Source organism: Pristiophorus japonicus, chromosome 5, assembly GCF_044704955.1.
Source record: "Pristiophorus japonicus isolate sPriJap1 chromosome 5, sPriJap1.hap1, whole genome shotgun sequence".
In the NCBI taxonomy this organism is placed as follows: Eukaryota; Metazoa; Chordata; class Chondrichthyes; family Pristiophoridae; genus Pristiophorus; species Pristiophorus japonicus.
In genome coordinates, this window is record NC_091981.1 from 299,764,982 (window position 1) to 299,786,654 (window position 21,673).

At 50.2% G+C, this 21,673-nt stretch overlaps 1 protein-coding gene across 3 annotated transcripts in view; it reads right to left on the reverse strand.

The window, feature by feature from the left end:
• Positions 1 to 21,673, reverse strand: part of fam83hb (family with sequence similarity 83 member Hb) — an 80,103-nt gene that overhangs the window by 37,930 nt on the left and 20,500 nt on the right. For all 3 annotated transcript variants that reach the window (XM_070880142.1, XM_070880140.1, XM_070880141.1), the window contains exon 3: positions 18,487 to 18,651. In XM_070880142.1, coding sequence (XP_070736243.1) covers positions 18,487 to 18,651 — 165 coding nt within the window. The remainder of the gene's footprint in view (positions 1 to 18,486; positions 18,652 to 21,673) is intronic.

A 21,673-nucleotide genomic window follows, 5' to 3' on the forward strand; every position in this document is an offset into this window, starting at 1 on the left:
GTCCCCAGGAGTGTGTCAGTATTTACAGGCGGCCCCCGGGAGTGTGTCAGTATTTACAGGGGGTCCCCGGGAGTGTGTCAGTATTTACAGAGGGTCCCCAGGAGTGTGTCAGTATTTACAGGGGGTCCCAAGGAGTGTGTCAGTATTTACAGAGGGTCCCCAGGAGTGTGTCAGTATTTACAAGGGGTCCCTGGGAGTGTGTCGGTATATACAGGGTTCCCTGGAAGTGTGTCAATATTTACAGGGCATCCCCGGCAGTGTGTCAGTATTAACAGCGTGTCCCCGGGAATGTGTCAGTATATACAGGGGGTCCCCGAAAGTATGTCAGTATATACAGGGAATCCCCGGGAGTGCGTCAATATTTACAGTGGGTCCTCGGAGTGTGTCAGTATTTACAGGGGGTCCGCAGGAGTGTGTCAGCATTTACACGGGGTTCCCAAGGAGTGTATCAGTATTTACAGGGGGTCCACGCGGAGTGTATCAGTATTTACAGGAGGTCACTGGGAGTGTGTCAGTATTTACAGTGGGTCCTCGTGAGTGTATCAGTATGTAGAGGGGTTCCGCAGTATTGTGTCAGTATTTACAGGGGGCCCCCGGGGAGTGTGTCAGTATTTACAGGGGGTCCCCGGGAGTGTGTCAGTATTTACAGAGGGTCCCCGTGAGTGTGTCAGTATTTCCATGGGGTCCCCGGGAGTGTGTCAGTATTTACAGGGAGTCCCCGGCAGTGTGTCAGTATTTACAGGGGGTCCCCAGGAGTGTGTCATTATTTACAGGGGGCCCCCGGGAGTGTGTCAGTAATTATAGGTGGTCCCCATGAGTGTGTCAGTATTTACAGAGGGTCCCCAGGGAGTCTGTCAGTATTTGCAGTGGGTCCCCAGGAGTGTGTCAGTATTTGCAGTGGGTCCCCAGAAGTGTGTCAGTATTTACAGGGGGTCCCCAGAAGTGTGTCAGTATTTACAGGGGGTCCCCGGGAGTGTGTCAGTATTTACAGGGAGTCCCCGGGGAGTGTGTCAGTATTTACAGGGGGTCGCCGGGGAGTGTGTCAGTATTTACAGGGGGTCCCCGGGAGTGTGTCCGTATTTACAGGGGGTCCCTGGGGACTGCATCAGTATTTACAGTGGGTCCTCAGAGTTTGTCAGTATGTAGAAGGGGTCCGCAGGTGTGTGTCAGCATTTACACGGGGTCCCCGGGGAGTGTGTCAATATTAACAGGGGGTCCCTGGGAGTACGTCAGTATTTACAGTGGGTCCCCGGGAGTGTGTCAGTATTTAAAAGGGTCCCCGGGAGTGTGTTCAGTATTTACTGCAGGTCCCCAAGAGTTTATCAGTATTTACAGGGTATCCCCGTGAATGTCTCAGTATGTACAGAGGGTCCCCAAAGAGCGTGTCAGTATTTGCAGTGGTTCCCCAGGTGTGTGTCAGTATTTACAGGGACTCCCCGGGAATGTGTCAGTATTTACAGGGACTCCCTGGGAGTGTGTCAGTATTTACAGGGGGTCCCCGGGAGTGTGTCAGTATTTACAGGGGGTCCCCGGGAGTGTGTCAGTATGTACAGAGGGTCCCCGGGAGTGTGTCAGTATTTACAGGGGGTCCCCGGGAGTGTGTCAGTATGTACAGGGTGCCCCAGGGAGTGTGTCAGTATTTGCAGGGATTTCACGGGAGTGTGTCAGTATTTACAGGGGGTCCCCGGGAGTGTGTCAGTATTTACAGGGTGTCCCCGGGGAGTGTGTCAGTATTTACAGAGGGTCCCCGGGAGTCTGTCAGTATTTACAGGGGGTCCCCGGGAGTGTGTCAGTATGTACAGGGGGTCCCCGGCTGTGTGTCAGTATTTACAGGGGGCCCCCTGGAGTGTGTCAGTATTTACAGGGGGTCCCCAGGAGTGTGTCAGTATTTACAGGGGGTCCCCAGAAGTGTGTCAGTATTTACATGGGGTCCCCGGGAGTGTGTCAGTATTTACAGGGAGTCCCCGGGGAGTGTGTCAGTATTTACAGGGGGTCGCCGGGGAGTGTGTCAGTATTTACAGGGGGTCCCCGGGAGTGTGTCAGTATTTACAGGGGGTCCCCGGGAGTGTGTTAGTATTTAGAGTGGGTCCCCGGAGTGTGTCAGTATTTACGGGGATTCTCTGGGAATGTGTCAGTTTTTACAGGGGGTCCCCGGGAGTGTGTCAGTATTTACAGGAGGTCCCCAGGAGTGTGTCAGTATTTACTGGCGTACCCTTTGAGTGTGTCAATAATTATAGGGGGTCCCCAGGAGTGTGTCATTATTTACAGGGGGCCCCCGGGAGTGTGTCAGTAATTATAGGTGGTCCCCATGAGTGTGTCAGTATTTACAGAGGGTCCCCAGGGAGTCTGTCAGTATTTGCAGTGGGTCCCCAGGAGTGTGTCAGTATTTGCAGTGGGTCCCCAGGAGTGTGTCAGTATTTGCAGTGGGTCCCCAGAAGTGTGTCAGTATTTACAGGGGGTCCCCGGGAGTGTGTGTCAGTATTTACAGGGAGTCCCCGGGGAGTGTGTCAGTATTTACAGGGGGTCGCCGGGGAGTGTGTCAGTATTTACAGGGGGTCCCCGGGAGTGTGTCAGTATTTACAGGGGGTCCCTGGGGACTGCATCAGTATTTACAGTGGGTCCTCAGAGTGTGTCAGTATGTAGAAGGGGTCCGCAGGTGTGTGTCAGTATTTACAGTGGGTCCCCGGGAGTGTGTCAGTATTTAAAAGGGTCCCCGGGAGTGTGTTCAGTATTTACTGCAGGTCCCCAAGAGTTTATCAGTATTTACAGGGTATCCCCGTGAATGTCTCAGTATGTACAGAGGGTCCCCAGGGAGCGTGTCAGTATTTGCAGTGGTTCCCCAGGTGTGTGTCAGTATTTACAGGGACTCCCCGGGAATGTGTCAGTATTTACAGGGACTCCCTGGGAGTGTGTCAGTATTTACAGGGGGTCCCCGGGAGTGTGTCAGTATTTACAGGGGGTCCCCGGGAGTGTGTCAGTATGTACAGGGACTCCCCGGGAGTGTGTCAGTATGTACAGGGACTCCCCGGGAGTGTGTCAGTATGTACAGGGTGCCCCAGGGAGTGTGTCAGTATTTGCAGGGATTTCATGGGAGTGTGTCAGTATTTACAGGGGGTCCCCGGGAGTGTGTCAGTATTTACAGGGTGTCCCCGGGGAGTGTGTCAGTATTTACAGAGGGTCCCCGGGAGTGTGTCAGTATGTACCGGGTGTCCCCGGGAGTGTGTCAGTATTTAGAGGGGGTCACCGGGAGTGTGTCAGCATTTACAGGGGGTCCCAGGGAGTGTGTCAGTACTTACAGAGGTTCCCCGGGAGTTTGTCAGTATTTACAGGGCGTACCCGGGGAGTGTATCAGTATTTACAGGGGGTCCCCGGGAGTGTGTCAGTATTTACAGGGCGTCCCGGGAGTGTGTCAGTATTTAGAGTGGGTCCCCAGGAGTGTGTCAGTATTTACGGGGATTCTCTGGGAATGTGTCACTATTTACAGGGCGTCCCGGGAGTGTGTCAGTATTTACAGAGGGCCCCCAGGAGTGTCAGTATTTATAGGTGGTCCCCAGGAGTGTGCCTGTATTTACAGGGTGTCCTCGGGAGTGTGTCGGTATTTACAGGATGTCCTCGGGAGTGTGTCAATATTTAGAGGGCGTCCCCGGGAGTGTGTCAGTATTTACAGGGACTTCTCCACGAGTGTGCCTGTATTTACAGGGGGTCCCCGGGAGTGTGTCAGTATTTACAGGGGTCCCAGGGAGTGTGTCAGTATTTACAGGGGGTCCCCGGGAGTGTGTCAGTATTTACAGGGGTCCTCGGGAGTGTGTCAGTATTTAGAGGGCATCCCCGGGAGTGTGTCAGTATTTAGAGGGACTTCTCCAGGAGTGTGCCTGTATTTACAGGGTTTCCTCAGGAGTGTGTCAGTATTTACAGAGGTTCCCCGGGAGTGTGTCAGTATTTACAGGGGTTCCCCGGGAGTGTGTCAGCATTTACAGTGGGTCCCCAGGAGAGTGTCAGTATTTACAGGGCGTCCCCGGGAGTGTGTCAGTATTTACAGGGCCTCCCCGGGAGTGTGTCAGTATTTACAGGGCGTCCCCAGGAGTGTGTCAGTATTTACAGGGGTCCCTGGGAGTGTGTCAGTATTTACAGAGGTTCCCCGGGAGTGTGTCAGTATTTACAGGGCCTCCCCGGGAGTGTGTCAGTATTTACAGGGCGTCCCCAGGAGTGTGTCAGTATTTACAGGGGTCCCTGGGAGTGTGTCAGTATTTAGAGGGACTTCTCCAGGAGTGTGCCTGTATTTACAGGGTGTTCTCGGGAGTGTGTCGGTATTTCAGGGGGTCCCCGGGAGTGTGTCAGTATTTACAGGGGGTCCCCGGCAGTGTGTCAGTATGTACAGGGGGTCCCCGGGAGTGTGTCAGTATTTACAGGGCATCCCCGGGAGTGTGTCAGTATTTACAGGCGTCCCTGGGAGTGTGTCAGTATTTACAGGGACTTCTCCAGGAGTGTGCCTGTATTTACAAGGTGTCCTCGGGAGTGTGTCGATATTTACAGGATGTCCTCGGGAGTGTGTCAGTATTTAGAGGGCGTCCCCGGGAGTGTGTCAGTATTTAGAAGGACTTCTCCACGAGTGTGCCTGTATTTACAGGGGGTCCCCGGGAGTGTGTCAGTATTTACAGGGGTCCTCGGGAGTGTGTCAGTATTTAGAGGGCGTCCCCGGGAGTGTGTCAGTATTTAGAGGGACTTCTCCAGGAGTGTGCCTGTATTTACAGGGTGTCCTCAGGAGTGTGTCGGTATTTACAGGATGTCCTCGGGAGTATGTCGGTATTTACAGGGGGTCCCTGGGAGGGTGTCAGTATTTACAGGGGGTCCCCGGTAGTGTGTCTGTATTTACAGGGGGTCCCCGGGAGTGTGTCAGTATTTACAGGGGGTCCCCGGGAGTGTGTCAGTATTTACAGAAGGTCCCCGGGAATGTGTCAGTATTTACAGGGGTCCCCGGGAGTGTGTCAGCATTTACAGTGGGTCCCCAGGAGTGTGTCAGTATTTACAGGGCGTCCCCGGCAGTGTGGGAGTATGTACAGGGGCTCCCCGGCAGTGTGTCAGTATGTACAGGGGGTCCCCGGGAGTGTGTCAGTATTTACAGGGCGTCCCCGGGAGTGTGTCAGTATTTACAGGCGTCCCCGGGAGTGTGTCAGTATTTACAGGGACTTCTCCAGGAGTGTGCCTGTATTTACAGGGTGTCCTCGGGAGTGTTTCGGTATTTACAGCATGTCCTCGGGAGTGTGTCAGTATTTAGAGGGACTTCTCCACGAGTGTGCCTGTATTTACAGGGGATCCCCGGGAGTGTGTCAGTATTTACAAGGGGTCCCCGGGAGTGTGTCAGTATTTACAGGGGTCCCCGGGAGTGTGTCAGTATTTACAGGGGGTCCCCGGGAGTGTGTCAGTATTTACAGGGGTCCTCGGGAGTGTGTCAATATTTAGAGGGCGTCCCTGGGAGTGTGTCAGTATTTAGAGGGACTTCTCCAGGAGTGTGCCTGTATTTACAGGGTGTCCTCAGGAGTGTGTCAGTATTTACAGAGGTTCCCCGGGAGTGTGTCAGTATTTACAGAGGTTCCCCGGGAGTGTGTCAGTATTTACAGGGGTTCCCCGGGAGTGTGTCAGCATTTACAGTGGGTCCCCAGGAGAATGTCAGTATTTACAGGGCGTCCCCGGGAGTGTGTCAGTATTTACAGGGCCTCCCCGGGAGTGTGTCAGTATTTACAGGGCGTCCCCAGGAGTGTGTCAGTATTTACAGGGGTCCCTGGGAGTGTGTCAGTATTTAGAGGGACTTCTCCAGGAGTGTGCCTCTATTTACAGGGTGTCCTCGGGAGTGTGTCGGTATTTACAGGATGTCCTCGGGAGTGTGTCAGTATTTAGAGGGCGTACCCGGGAGTTTGTCAGTATTTACAGGTGTCCCCGGGTGTGTGTCAGTATTTACAGGGCATCCCCGGGAGTGTGTCAGTATTTACAGGGACTTCTCCAGGAGTGTGCCTGTATTTACAGGGTGTCCTCGGGAGTGTGTCGGTATTTACAGGGGGTCCCCGGGAGTGTGTCAGTATTTACAGGGGGTCCCCGGGAGTGTGTCAGTATTTACAGGGGGTCCCTGGGAATGTGTCAGTATTTACAGGGGTCCCCGGGAGTGTGTCAGTATTTACAGGGGTCCCCGGGAGTGTGTCAGCATTTACAGTGGGTCCCCAGGAGTGTGTCAGTATTTACAGGGCGTCCCCGGCAGTGTGTCAGTATGTACAGGGGCTCCCCGGCAGTGTGTCAGTATGTACAGGGGGTCCCCGGGAGTGTGTCAGTATTTACAGCGCGTCCCCGGGAGTGTGTCAGTATTTAGAGGGACTTCTCCAGGAGTGTGCCTGTATTTACATGGTGTCCTCAGGAGTGTGTCAGTATTTACAGAGGTTCCCCGGGAGTGTGTCAGTATTTACAGGGGTTCCCCGGGAGTGTGTCAGCATTTACAGTGGGTCCCCAGGAGAATGTCAGTATTTACAGGGCGTCCCCGGGAGTGTGTCAGTATTTACAGGGCCTCCCCAGGAGAATGTCAGTATTTACAGGGGGTCCCTGGGATTGTGTCAGTATTTACAGGGCGTCCCCAGGAGTGTGTCAGTATTTACAGGGGTCCCTGGGAGTGTGTCAGTATTTACAGAGGTTCCCTGGGAGTGTGTCAGTATTTACAGGGGTTCCCCGGGAGTGTGTCAGCATTTACAGTGGGTCCCCAGGAGAGTGTCAGTATTTACAGGGCCTCCGCGGGAGTGTGTCAGTATTTACAGGGCGTCCCCAGGAGTGTGTCAGTATTTACAGGGGTCCAAGGGAGTGTGTCAGTATTTAGAGGGACTTCTCCAGGAGTGTGCCTGTATTTACAGGGTGTCCTCGGGAGTGTGTCGGTATTTACAGGATGTCCTCGGGAGTGCGTCAGTATTTAGAGGGCGTCCCCGGGAGTGTGTCAGTATTTAGAGGGCGTCCCCGGGAGTTTGTCAGTATTTACAGGGGTCCCCGGGTGTGTGTCAGTATTTACAGGGTGTCCCCGGGAGTGTGTCAGTATTTACAGGGACTTCTCCAGGAGTGTGCCTGTATTTACAGGGTGTCCTCGGGTGTGTGTCGGTATTTACAGGATGTCCTCGGGAGTGTGTCAGTATTTACAGAGGTTCCCCGGGAGTGTGTCAGTATTTACAGGGGGTCCCCGGGAGTGTGTCAGTATTTATAGGATGTCCTTGGGAGTGTGTCGGTATTTACAGGATGTCCTCGGGAGTGTGTCAGTCTTTACAGGGGGTCCCCAGGAGTGTGTCAGTCTTTACAGGGGGTCCCCGGGAGTGTGTCAGTAATTATAGGGGGTCCCCAGGAGTGTGTCAGTATTTACAGGGGTTCCCCGGGAGTGTGTCAGCATTTACAGTGGGTCCCCAGGAGTGTGTCAGTATTTACAGGGCGTCCTCGGGAGTGTGTCAGTCTTTCAAGGGCATCCCCGGGAATGTGTCAGTATTTCGAGGGACTTCTCCAGGAGTGTGCCTGTATTTACAGAGTGTCCTCGGGAGTGTGTCAGTATTTACAGGGGGTCCCTGGGAGTGTGTCAGGCTTTAAAGGGGTCCATGTGATCTCCTGGGAGATGCAGACATTTCACTGATTCGACACTAATTCCCTTTAGTGCTGACAAGTGCAGTTTCTGAGACCATCCCATCATCTATCTTTCTAATGCTTGTCGTATTCACGTCGCAATGCGGTGATGCTTTATGGTAGGACGACTGAGGAGAGGCTATAAACAATTGATGAAATTGTTCAGCAGGCACAGGGAGAGAGAGAGAGAGAGAGAGACCCCTGGGTTACAATCATAGAAATTTACAGCACGGAAGGAGGCCATTCGGCCCATCGTGTCCGTGCCGGCCGACCAAGAGCTACCCAGCCTAATCCCACTTTCCAGCTCTGGGTCTGTAGCCCTGCATGTTACGGCACTTCAGGTGCACATCCAAGTACTTGTTAAATGTGGTGAGGGTTTCTGCCTCTACCACACTTTCAGGCCGTGAGTTCCAGACCCCCACCACCCTCTGGGTGAAGACATTTCTCCTCAAATCCCCTCTAAACCTCCCCGCAATTACTTTAAATCTATGTCCCCTGGTTGTTGACCCCTCTGCCAAAGGAAACAGGTCCTTCCTATCCACTCTATCCAGGCCCCTCATAATTTTATATACCTCAATAAGTTCTCCCCTAGCCTCTGTTCCAATCAGACCCGGCATCTTCAATCTTTCCTAATATCTAAAATTCTCCAGTCCAGGCAACATTCTTGTAAATCTCCTCTGCACTCTTTCCCGTCCAAGATCCCTTTGTTCTTCTTCATTGTCAACCACACAGCCTATTTTAGTGTCATCTGCAAACTTCTTAATCATACCCCCAACGTTCAAGTCAAAGTCATTGATATATACCACAAGAAGCAAGTGACAGTTGGGAGCAGTCGGGCACAGCGGAAGGTCGAGGATCGAGGCCTGTAAAAGGCCAGGGGTTCGGGCAGTCGAAACAGCAGTTGTGAGCGGCGGAAGGTCGACGATCGAGCTATGTGGGAAGTCAGGGACGCTTCCAGTGTCCTTGACAACTACATGTGCAGGAAGTGCATCCGCCTGCAGCTCCTGACAGACCGCATTGCGGCACGGGAGCTGCGCCTGGATTCACTCTAGAGCATCCGCGATGCTGAGGATGTCGTGAATAGCACGTTTAGTGAGCTGGTCACACCGCAGATAAAGGTTACAAAGGCAGATAGGGGATGGGTGACTATCAGGCAAAGCAGTGGAAGGAAGGCAGTGCAGGGGTCCCTTGCGGTCATCTCCCTCCAAAACAGATACACCGTTTTGGATACTGTTGAGGGGATGACTCATCAGGAGAAGGCAGCAGCAGCCAAGTTCATGGCACCGTGGCTGGCTCTGCTGCACAGGAGGGCAGGAAAAAGAGTGGGAGAGCGATAGTGATAGGGGATTCAATTGTAAGGGGAATAGATTGGCGTTTCTGCGGCTGCAATCAAGACTCCAGGATGGTATGTTGCCTCCCTGGTGCAAGGGTCAAGGATGTCTCGGAGCGATTGCAGGGCATTCAGGAGGGGGAGGGTGAACAGCCAATTGTCGTGTTGCATATAGGTACCATCGATATAGGTAAAAAACGGGATGAGGTCATACAAGCTGAATTTAGGGAGCTAGGAGTTAAATTAAAAAGTAGGACCTCAAAGATAGTAATCTCAGGATTGCTACCAGTGCCACGTGCTAGTCAGGGTAGAAATAGCAGGATAGTTAAGATGAATACGTGGCTTGAGGAATGGTACAAGAGGGAGGGATTCAAATTCCTGGGACATTGGAACTGGTTCTGGGGGAGGTGGGACCAGGACAAACCGGACGGTCTGCATCTCAGCAGGACCGGAACTAATGTCCGAGGGGGAGTGTTTGCTAGTGTTGTTGGGGAGGGGTTAAACTAATATGGCAGGGGGATGGGAATCTATGCAGGGAGACAGAGGGAATTAAAATGGGGGCAGAAGCAAAAGATAGAAAGGAGATAAGGAAAAGTGGAGGGCAGAGAAACCTAAGGCAACAATCAAAAAGGGCCACATTACAACATAATTCTAAAAGGACAAAGCGTGTTAAAAAAACAAGCCTGAAGGCTCTGTGTCTCAATGCGAGGAGCATTCGTAATAAGGTGGAATAGTTAATTGCGCAGATAGCTGTTAACGAATATGATGTAATTGGGATTACGGAGACATGGCTCCAGGTTCACCAAGGCTGGGAACTCACCATCCAGGGGTATTCAATATTCAGGAAGGATAGACAGAAAGGAAAAGGAGATGGGGTCGCGTTGCTGATTAAAGAGGAGATTAACGCAATAGCAAGGAAGGACATTAGCTTGGATGATGTGGAATTTTTATGGGTAGAGCTGCGGAACACCAAAGGGAAGAAAACGCTAGTGGGAGTTGTGTACAGGCCACCAAACAGCAGTATACATAGAAACATAGAAAATAGGTGCAGGAGTAGGCCATTCGGCCCTTCGAGCCTGCACCACCATTCGATAAGATCATGGCTGATCATTCCCTCAGTACCCCTTTCCTGCTTTCTCTCCATACCCCTTGATCCCCCGAGTAGTAAGGACTTCATCTAACTCGTTTTTGAATATATTTAGTGAATTGGCCTCAACTACTTTCTGTGGTAGAGAATTCCACAGGTTCACCACTCTCTGGGTGAAGAAGTTTCTCCTCATCTCGGTCCTAAATGGCTTACCCCTTATCCTTAGACTGTGACCCCTGGTTCTGGACTTCCCCAACATTGGGAACATTCTTCCTGCATCTAACCTGTCTAAACCCATCAGAATTTTAAACGTTTCTATGAGGTCTCCTCTCATTCTTCTGAACTCCAGTGAATACAAGCCCAGTTGATCCAGTCTTTCTTGATAGGTCAGTCCCGCCATCCCGGGAATCAGTCTGGTGAACCTTCGCTGCACTCCCTCAATAGCAAGAATGTCCTTTCTCAGGTTAGGAGACCAAAACTGTACACAATACTCCAGGTGTGGCCTCACCAAGGCCCTGTACAACTGTAGCAACACCTCCCTGTCCCTGTACTCAAATCCCTTCGCTATGAAGGCCAACATGCCATTTGCTTTCTTAACCGCCTGTTGTACCTGCATGCCAACCTTCAACGACTGAATAAGCTTGCAGGGAACATAAAAACTGACTGCAAAAGCTTCGATAGATATGTGAAGAGAAAAAGATTAGTGAAGACAAATGTAGGTCCCTTGCAGTCGGATTCAGGTGAATTTATAATGGGGAACAAAGAAATGGCAGACCAATTGAACAAATACTTTGGTTCTGTCTTCACGAAGGAAGACACAAATAACCTTCCGGAAATACTAGGGGACTGAGGGTCTAGTGAGAAGGAGGAACTGAAGGAAATCCTTATTAGTCAGGAAATTGTGTTAGGGAAATTGATGGGATTGAAGGCCGAAAAATCCCTGGGGCCTGATAGTCTGCATCCCAGAGTACTTAAGGAAGTGATCCTGGAAATAGTGAATGCATTGGTGATCGTTTTCTAACAGTCTATCGACTCTGGATCAGTTCCTATGGATTGGAGGGTAGCTAATGTAACACCACTTTTTAAAAAAGGAGGGAGAGAGAAAACAGGGAATTATAGACCGGTTAGCCTGACATCGGTAGTGGGGAAAATGTTGGAATCAATTATTAAAGATGTAATAGCAGCGCATTTGGAAAGCAGTGACAGGATCGGTCCAAGTCAGCATGGATTTATGAAAGGGAAATCATGCTTGACAAATCTTCTAGAATTTTTTGAGGATGTAACTAGCAGAGTGGACAAGGGAGAACCAGTGGATGTGGTGTATTTGGACTTTCAAAAGGCTTTTGACAAGGTCCCACACAAGAGATTAGTGTGCAAAATTAAAGCACATGATATTGGGGGTAATGTATTGACGTGGATAGAGAACTGGTTGTTAGACAGGAAGCAAAGAGTAGGAATAAACGGGTTCTTTTCAGAATGGCAGGCAGTGACTAGTGGGATGCTGCAGGGCTCAGTGCTGGGACCCCAGCTATTTACAATATATATTAATGATTTAGATGAAGGAATTGAATGTAATATCTCCAAGTTCGCAGATGGCACTAAGCTGGGTGGCAGTGTGAGCTGTGAGGAGGATGCTAAGAGGCTGCAGAGTGGCTTGGACAGGTTAGGTGAGTGGGCAAATGCATGGCAGATGCAGTATAATGTAGATAAATGTGAGGTTATCCACTTTGGTGGCAAATACAGGAAGGCAGAATATTATCTGGATGGTGACAGATTAGGAAAAGGGGAGGTGCCATGAGATCTGGGTGTCATGGTACATCAGTCATTGACAGGTGGCATGCAGGTACAGCAGGCGGTGAAGAAGGCAAATGGCATGTTGGCCTTCATAGCGAGAGGATTTGAATATAGGAGCAGGGAGGTCTTACTGCAGTTGTACAGGGCCTTGGTAAGGCCTCACCTGGAATATTGTGTTGAGTTGTGGTCTTTCAATCTGAGGAAGGACGTTCTTGCTATTGAGGGAGTGCAGCGAAGGTTCACCAGACTGATTCCAGGGATGGCAGGACTGATATATGAAGAAAGACTGGATCGGCTAGGCTTATACTCAGTGGAATTTAGAAGAATGAGAGGGGATCTCATAGAAATATATAAAATTCTGACGGGATTGCAGGAAGAATGTTCCCGATGTTGGGGAAGTCTAGAACCAGGGGTCACAGTCTAAGGGTAAGGGGTAAGCCATTTAGATGAGGAGAAACTTCTTCACTCAGAGAATTGTGAACCTGTGGAATTCTCTACCACAGAAAGTTGTTAGATATATTCAAAAGGGAGTTAGATATGGCCCTTATGGCTAAAGGGATCAGGGGTGTGGAGAGAAAGCAGGAATGGGGTACTGAAGTTGCATGATCAGCCATGATCATATTGAATAGTGGAGCAGGTTCGAAGGGCTGAATGACCTACTCCTGCACCTACTTTCTATGTTTCTATGGACCTAGCACAGCCCTGTGAAACCCCACTGGATACAGCCTTCCAGTCACAAAAACATCCATCACCATTACCCTTTGCTTCCTGCCTCCGAGCCAATTTTGGATCCAACTTGCCACTTTGCCCTAGATCCTGTGGGCTGACTGGCTTAGATTTATTCGGTCTATCCCTTTCTCCCTTTTTAAACAAAAGTACATTATTAGTCCTCCAATCCTCTGTCACTACACCTGTCGCCTGGGGATTGGAAAATTATGGTCAGAGCCTCTGCCATTTCCTCTTTGGCTTCTCTGCGATACATTTCATCCGGGCCTCGGGATTCATAGATAGAGTAAATAAGGAAAGACTGTTTCCACTGGCAGGAGGATCAGTAACCAGAGGACACAGATTTAAGGTGTTTGGCAAAAGATCCCGAGGGGAGATGAGGAGAAGTGTTTTACGCAGCGAGTTGTTGTGATCAGGAACGTGCTGCCTAAAAGGGCGGTAGAAGCAGATCAATAGTAACTTTCTAAAGGGAATTGGCTATTTGAAAAGGAGAAATTTGTAGGACTTTCGGGAAAGAGCGGGGGGAATGGGACTCATTGGATAATTTTTTCAAAGAGCTGGCACAGGCTGATGGCCCCCTGTGCTGTATCATCCCCAGCATTGAAGCACTGACCACACTCGATCAGCTCCACTGGGCAGGTCACATTGTCCGCATGGCTAACACGAGACTCCCAAAGCAAGCGCTCGACTCGGAACTTCTTCATGGCAAACGCGCCAAAGGTGGGTCGAGGAAACGTTACAAGGACACCCTCAAAGCCTCCCTGATAAAGTGCAACATCCCCACCGACATGTGGGAGTCCCTGGCTAAAGACCGCCGTAAGTGGAGGAAGTGCATCCGGGAGGGCACTGAGCACCTCGAGTCTCATCACCGAGAGCATGCAGAAATCAAGAGCAGACAGCGGAAAGAGCGTGCGGCAAACCAGTCCCACCCTCCCCTTCCCTCAACGACTGTCTGTCCCACCTGTGACAGGGACTGTGGCTCTCGTATTGGACTGTTCAGTCTCCTGAGGACTCATTTTAAGAGTGGAAGCAAGTCTTCCTCGATTCCGAGGGACTGCCTGTGATGGTGATGATCATGATGATTCTATGATTCTCTTTCCCATGATAAGCTGAACCTTAAACTGCACCATTTTTGGGTAACTGATATACCCGGGAGTTCCCAGACTGCACAAGACCCAGCAATGCCTCAAACTTGCAATTCTCCTCATGGTGTTTAAATCGCTCCACCTCACTGCCCAGCCCGATCAGCTCCTCCTGCAACACACCAAGCTCTCTCTGGCTCTGGCCTCTCGTGTAGCTCTTACCCATCACTGCACCATTGGCAGCTACTTCGGTTCATTCTCCAGAATCCTCTCCCTGAAACCTTGTCATCTTCCTTTCTTCCTTTAAATCAACCACGTTGGCTGATTTCCGTCACCCCTCCCAGAATTTCCGTTGAATCTCTAACCTCTTTCTGTGGTTTGAAGCATTTTTCACCTGGAATATGTAGCCAGGACAGTAAGGTCCAGGTGTACAGGGGTTAAGAAGATAAGAAGATAAGAAATAGGAGCAGGAGTCGGCCATACGGCCCCTCGAGCCTGCTCCGCCATTTAATGAGATCCTGGCTGATCATTGACCTCAACTCCACTTTCCCCCAATCTCCATATCCCGGGATTCTCCGAAACTCCAAAAATCCCCCCTGACTCTAAAAATCTATCGATCTCAGCCTTGAATATATTCAGAGACTCAGCATCCACAGCCCCTGAGTGAAGAAATTCCTCCTCATCTCAGTCTTAAATGGCTGACCCCTTATCCTGAGACTGTGACCCTAGTTCTAGACTCTGCAGCCAGGAGAAACAACCTCTCAGCATCTACCCTGTCAATCCCCCTCAGAATCTGGTATGTTTCAATGAGATCACCTCTCATCCTTCTAAACTCCAAAGAGTATAGGCCCATTCTACACAATCTCGCCTCATAAGACAACCCTCTCATCCCAGGAATCAATCTATTGTACCACCTCCAAGGCAAGTATCATCATAGGCAGTCCTCGGAATCGAAGAAACATAGAAAATAGGTGCAGGAGTAGGCCATTTGGCCCTTCGAGCCTGCACCACCATTCAATAAGATCATGGCTGATCATTCCCTCAGTACCCCATTCCTGCTTTCTCTCCATACCCCTTGATCCCCTTAGCCGTAAGAGCCATATCTAACTCCCTCTTGAATATATCCTATGAACTGGCATCAATAACTCTCTGTGGCAGGGAATTCCACAGGTTAACAACTCTCTGAGTGAAGAAGTTTCTCCTCATCTCAGTCCTAAACGGCCTACCCCTTATCCTAAGACTACGTCCCCTGGTTCTGGACTTCCCCAACATCGGGAACATTCTTCCCGCATCTAACCTGTCCAGTTCCATCAGAATCTTATACGTTTCTATGAGATCCCCTCTCATCCTTCTAAACTCCAGTGAATAAAGGCCCAGTTGATCCAGTCTCTCTTCATATGAGAGTCCAGCCATCCCAGGAATCAGTCTGGTGAACCTTCGCTGCACTCCCTCAATAGCAAGAACGTCCTTCCTCAGATTAGAAGACCAAAACTGAACACAATATTCCAGGTGAGGTCTCACTAAGACCGTGTACAACTGCAGTAAGACCTCCCTGCTCCTATACTCAAATCCCCTAGCTATGAAGGCCAACATACCATTTGTCTTCAACACCGCCTGCTGTACCTGCATGCCAACTTTCAATGACTGATGTACCATGACACCCAGGTCTCGCTGCACCTCCCCTTTTCATAATCTGCCGCCATTCAGATAATATTCTGCCTTCGTGTTTTTGCCCCCAAAGTGGATAACCTCACATTTATCCACATTATGCTACATCTGCCATGCATTTGCCCACTCACCTAACCTGTCCAAGTCACCCTGCAGCCTCTTAGTGTCCCCCTCACAGGAAGACTTGTTTCCACTCTAAAAATGAATCCTCAGGTGACGGTACAGTCCAATACGAGAACCACAGTCCCTGTCACTGTCATTGAGGGTAAGGGAGGGTGGGACTGGTTTGCCGCACGCTCCTTCCGCTGACTGCGCTTGGTTTCTGCATGCTCTCGGCGACGAGACTCGAGGTGCTCAGCACTCTCCCGGATGCACTTCCTCCACTTAGGGCGGTCTTTGGCCAGGGACTCCCAGGTGTCAGTGGGGATGTCGCACTTTATCAGGGAGGCTTTGAGGGTGTCCTTGAAACGTTTCCTCTGCCCACCTTTGGCTCGTTTCCGTGAAGGAGTTCCGAGTAGAGCGCTTGCTTTGGGAGTCTCGTGTCGGGCATGTGGACAATGTGGCCCGCCCAGCAGAGCTGGTCGAGTGTGGTAAGTATATCCTTCCTTAGAAAGGAGACCAAACTGTACACAGTACTCCAGGTGTGGTCTCACCAGAGCCCTGAACAATTGTAGCAAGACTTCAGTACTCTTATACTCCAACCCCCTGGCAATAAAAGGACAACATCCCATTTGCCTTCCTTATTGTTTGCTGTACCTGCATGCTCGCTTTCTGTGTTCCTCGCACAAATACACCCAAATCCCTCTGTACCGCAGCATTTATTAACCTCTCCCCATTTCAATAATAATTTGCTTTTTTATTTTTCCTACCAAAGCAGCTAACATTTAAAAGTTTCTCACTAATTAAAAAATATTCTGTGTTTCTATTCTTTCTACCAAAGTGAATAGCCTGACATTTCCCCACATTATACTCCATCGGTCACATTACTGCTGGTTCTACTGGATATACACAATGTGGTGTGCATGATCGCAGGGGTTACAGAGCTGAAACAGCTGATTATAGAACCATTTCTTCCATTAAAGTTGCCTGGTGTTTTTCTCCACAAATCACCCAGTCTAATCCCACTCTCCCCTCACTCCCCACACCCTTTAATATCCCACCCAGTCTAATTCCACTCACCCCCCTCACTCCCCGTACCCTTTAATGTACCACCCAGTCTAATCCCACTCTCCCCTTCACTCCCCGTACCCTTTAATATCCCAACCAGTCTAATGCCCCTCTCCCCTCACGCTTTAATATCCCACCCAGTCTAATCCCACTCTCCCCTCACTCCCCACACCCTTTAATATCCCACCCAGTCTAATCCCACTCACCCCCCTCACTCCCCGTACCCTTTAATGTACCACCCAGTCTAATCCCACTCTCCCCTTCACTCCCCGTACCCTTTAATATCCCAACCAGTCTAATGCCCCTCTCCCCTCACGCTTTAATATCCCACCCAGTCTAATCCCACTCTCCCCTCACTCCCCACACCCTTTAATATCCCACCCAGTCTAATCCCACTCTCCCCCATCACTCCCCGTACTCTTTAATAGTCCACCCAGTCTAATCCCACTCTCCCCTCACCCTTTAATATCCCACCCAGTCTAATCCCACTCTCCCCCCTCACTCCCCGTACCCTTTAATATTCCACCCAGTCTAATCCCACTCTCCCCTCACCCTTTAATATCCCACCCAGTCTAATCCCACTCTCCCCCCTCACTCCCCGTACCCTTTAATATCCCACCCAGTCTAATCCCACTCTCCCCACACCCTTTAATATCCCACCCAGTCTAATCCCACTCTCCCCCATCACTCCCCGTACCCTTTAATATTCCACCCAGTCTAATCCCACTCTCCCCTCACCCTTTAATATCCCACCCAGTCTAATCCCACTCTCCCCTCACTCCCCGTACCCTTTAATATCCCAACCAGTCTAATCCCACTCTCCCCTCACTCCCCGTACCCTTTAATATCCCACCTATTCTTTGTAGACTTGTATCTACCCTGACTTGCTTTCACTGATTTCAATCTCCTCTCCCTGAATCCAAGCCGTTTGATAGTTCCTGACGCTTATTCAGTAAGAGGAGCCTGTACTTGTTTAGGATTGGGGAGGGGGGGCGTTGTTCCTTATATGTTACAAATTGAAGGATACAAAGGGACAAGGGATAGCACCGAATTCAGGGACACAAACTGCGCAGGGAAAGACTCCTGTTACTAATAATGTTAAAGAATGGTCAGTGTTTATATAGTGCTGTCTCACAACTGCGAACTTACCCAGCACATTCCATGCACGATGCATTGTTTACAAACCCCTCACTGTTGTTCCGGAGGCAAATGCAGCAAGTAACGTTTGCAGCGGAAGCTCCCATACACACCAGAGGCAGCACGGGCCCAGCCCACATTGCGATATGTGCACTAGGTCCGTGCAGCAGAGCAGGTCTCCAGTCGCCCTGGTTTACCCCTGGCACTGGACCAAGACCTCGCTCTGTCAAGCCCGTGTGGTGGCTGGTGTGCAACGGTCACCCCACGTTAAAAAAATCCACGCACAGGCATCTTCCACCCTTTCAGGATGTAGTTCGGGACCTGGAATACTAGGTCCTTCATTAAAACACCTGTGAACTTTTTGATGTGGAAGCAAGTCATCCTCGACTCGAGGGACCGCCTATGACACAGCAATCAGATGCACGAGCGGCTATTCCTTCGCAGCGGTTTGGGTTGGGGGTGGGGGGGGAAATGTTGGCCAGGTGAACTCTCCCAGTGAAGAAGGGTTCAATGGAATCTTCAATACCCCAAGCCAGCACAGCCATTCGTACTGCACTGGAGAGTCGGCCTAGATTCCCAACCTATCGAGCAGTGGGAGCTGAACCCACAACCTTTGGACTCGAGTGTTGACTGGTTCCGCCTGTCCCTGTTTATGAGGATATGTGCTCAGATTGCACATACCCATTTCACACCTTACGGTTCACAGACAGAAAAAAGGCATTGTCCCATCAGTGTGAGCTGTATCTGAGCATCCCAGAGGCACGAGGTCTGTGTCTCACCCAGTACTCCCGGTTCCCCCAATCTTTAAAACCAGCCCCGCCGTAACTCCGTGATAGACCAGGCTAAAGATAACGGGCTCTTACGTGTATACGGCTCAGATTCACGCGGCATTTCTTGACCATTTCCAGAAAGTGGTGAGAGAAGAATTCATCCAAGAGAAGGTAGACAGGTATCCCGTGGCTCGCTGCCTCCAGTACCTCATCAAACAGATCGATGTCAGTAAAAACATCCATTACAATCGCAATCACCTGCGGGAACAACAAACCCAGAATAAAATCAGCGATTCACTCAGCAATAACAGGCCGTGCTGGATAGTGAAGGGTTAAATCACACACGATACCGAGTCAGAAGGTGACTCTCGGGCTCAGTGTGTGAGTGTTAAAGGAGATGGTGACTCTCGGGCTCAGTGTGTGAGTGTTAAAGGAGAAGGTGGCTCTCGGGCTCAGTGTGTGAGTGTTAAAGGAGAAGGTGACTCTCGAGCTCAGTGTGTGAGTGTTAAAGGAGATGGTGACTCTCGGGTTCAGTGTGTGAGTGTTAAAGGAGGTGACTCTCGGGCTCAGTGTATGAGTGTTAAAGGAGATGGTGACTCTCGGGCTCAGTGTGTGAGTGTTAAAGGAGATGGTGACTCTCGGGCTCAGTGTGTGAGTGTTAAAGGAGAAGGTGGCTCTCGGGCTCAGTGTGTGAGTGTTAAAGGAGATGGTGACTCTCGGGCTCAGTGTGTGAGTGTTAAAGGAGAAGGTGGCTCTCGGGCTCAGTGTGTGAGTGTTAAAGGAGAAGGTGACTCTCGAGCTCAGTGTGTGAGTGTTAAAGGAGATGGTGACTCTCGGGTTCAGTGTGTGAGTGTTAAAGGAGGTGACTCTCGGGCTCAGTGTATGAGTGTTAAAGGAGATGGTGACTCTCGGGCTCAGTGTGTGAGTGTTAAAGGAGATGGTGACTCTCGGGCTCAGTGTGTGAGTGTTAAAGGAGATGGTGACTCTCGGGCTCAGTGTGTGAGTGTTAAAGGAGAAGGTGACTCTCGGTCTCAGTGTGTGAGTGTTAAAGGAGATGGTGACTCTCGGGCTCAGTGTGTGAGTGTTAAAGGAGAAGGTGGCTCTCGGGCTCAGTGTGTGAGTGTTAAAGGAGAAGGTGACTCTCGGGCTCAGTGTGTGAGTGTTAAAGGAGATGGTGACTCTCGGGCTCAGTGTGTGAGTGTTAAAGGAGAAGGTGACTCTCGGGGTCAGGACAGAGGACTGGAGGATTGCAAATGTTACAACACTCTTCAAAAACCGGGAAGGGGGATTAACCCGGAAACAACAGGGCAGTCAGCCCAACAGCACGTGGGGAAACTTTTACAGACAATAATCCGAGACATCGAAACATAGAAAATAGGTGCAGGAGTAGGCCATTCGGCCCTTCGAGCCTGCACCGCCATTCGATATGATCATGGCTGTTCATTCCCTCAGTACCCCTTTCTTGCTTCCTCTCCATACCCTTGATCCCTTTAGCCGTAAGGGCCATATCTAACTCCCTTTTGAATATATCTAACAGACTGGCCTCAACAACTTTCTGTGGTAGAGAATTCCACAGGTTCACAATTCTCTGAGTGATGAAGTTTCTCCTTATCTCAGTCCTAAATGGCTTACCCCTTATCCTAAGACTATGTCCCCTGGTTCTGGACTTCCCCAACATCGGGAACATTCTTCCCGCATCTAACCTGTCCAGTCCCGTCAGAATTTTATATGTTTATATGAGATCCCCTCTCATCCTTCTAAACTCCAGTGAATACAGACCCAGTTGATCCAGTCTCTCCTCATAAGTCAGTCCCGCCATCCCGGTAATCAGTCTGGTGAACCTTCGTTGCACTCCCTCAATAGCAAGAATGTCCTTCCTCAGATTAGGAGACAAAAACTGAACACAATATTCCAGGTGGGGCTCACCAAGGCCCTGAACAACTGCAGTAAGATTTCCCTGCTCCTATACTCAAATCCCCTCGCTATGAAGGCCAACATGCCATTTGCCTTCTTCACCGCCTGCTGTACCTGCATTCCAACCTTCAATGACTGATGTACCATGACACCCAGGTCTCGTTGCACCTCCCCTTTTCCTAATCTGTCACCATTCAGATAATATTCTGCCTTCCTGTTTTTACCACCAAAGTGGATAACCTCACATTTATCCACATTATCTACAAAATTAAGCTTGGCAAAAAATGGGTTAATAAATGACAGCCAGCACGGATTTGTTAAAGGCAAATCCTGCCCGACTAACTTGACTGAGTTCTCTGATGATGTAACGGAGTTGATGAAGGTGGTGAGGTTGTGGTTGTGTGCAAAGGCTTTGAAAAGGCGTTCGATAAAGTGCCACATAATCGGTTTGCAGCAAAGTTGAAGCCCATGGAATAAAAGGGACAGTGTCAGCATGGATAATAAATTGGCTCAGTGACAGGAAACAGAGAGTAGTGGTGAACAGTTGTTTATCGGACTGGAGGGAGGTATACAGTGGGGTTCCCCAGGAGTCGGTACTGGGACCACTGCTCTTTTGATATATTCCACTGACCTGGACTTGAGGAGACTGGGCATCATTTCAAAGTATGCAGATGGCAGCAAACTCAGAAATGGAGTAAGCAGTGAGAAGGATAGTAATTGAAATCAGGAGTAGATAAACAGACTGCCGAAATGCGCAGACACAAGGCCGTTGAAATGCACATAAGTGTGATGTAGATGCAGGGAGGATGTTTCCCCTGGCTGGGGAGTCTAGAACCAGGGGTCACAGTCTCAGAATAAGGGGTCGGCCATTTAGGACAGAGATGAGGAGGAATTTCTTCACTCAGAGGGTTGTGAATCTTTGGAATTCTCTGCCCCAGAGGGCTCGAGGGGCCGAACGGCCTACTCCTGCTCCTATCTTATGTTCAAACAAAATTTGTCAGTCAACCACGTCAGGAAATATTAGGACAGATGACCAAAAGCTTGATCAAACAGGTAGGTTTCGAGGACCGTCTTAAAAAGAGAAGCGAGGGGCAGAGAGGTGGTGAGGTTTAGGGAGGGAATTCCAGTGCTTGTGCTTCAGCAGCTGAAGGCACGGCTGCCAAGGGTGGAGTGATTAAAATCAGGATGTGCAAGAGGCCAGAATTGGAAGAGCACAGAGATAACATAACCACGGGAGAGCAGACCGGGAGCAGGAGATTAAAAGAGCGAGCCAGAATTGGAGCAACTGACCCGGGAGGGCAAGAAGTAAAAAGATTGAAAGTGTGACGTCCCAGGAAAGCAGGGAAGTGATTGGTTGGTCAGTATT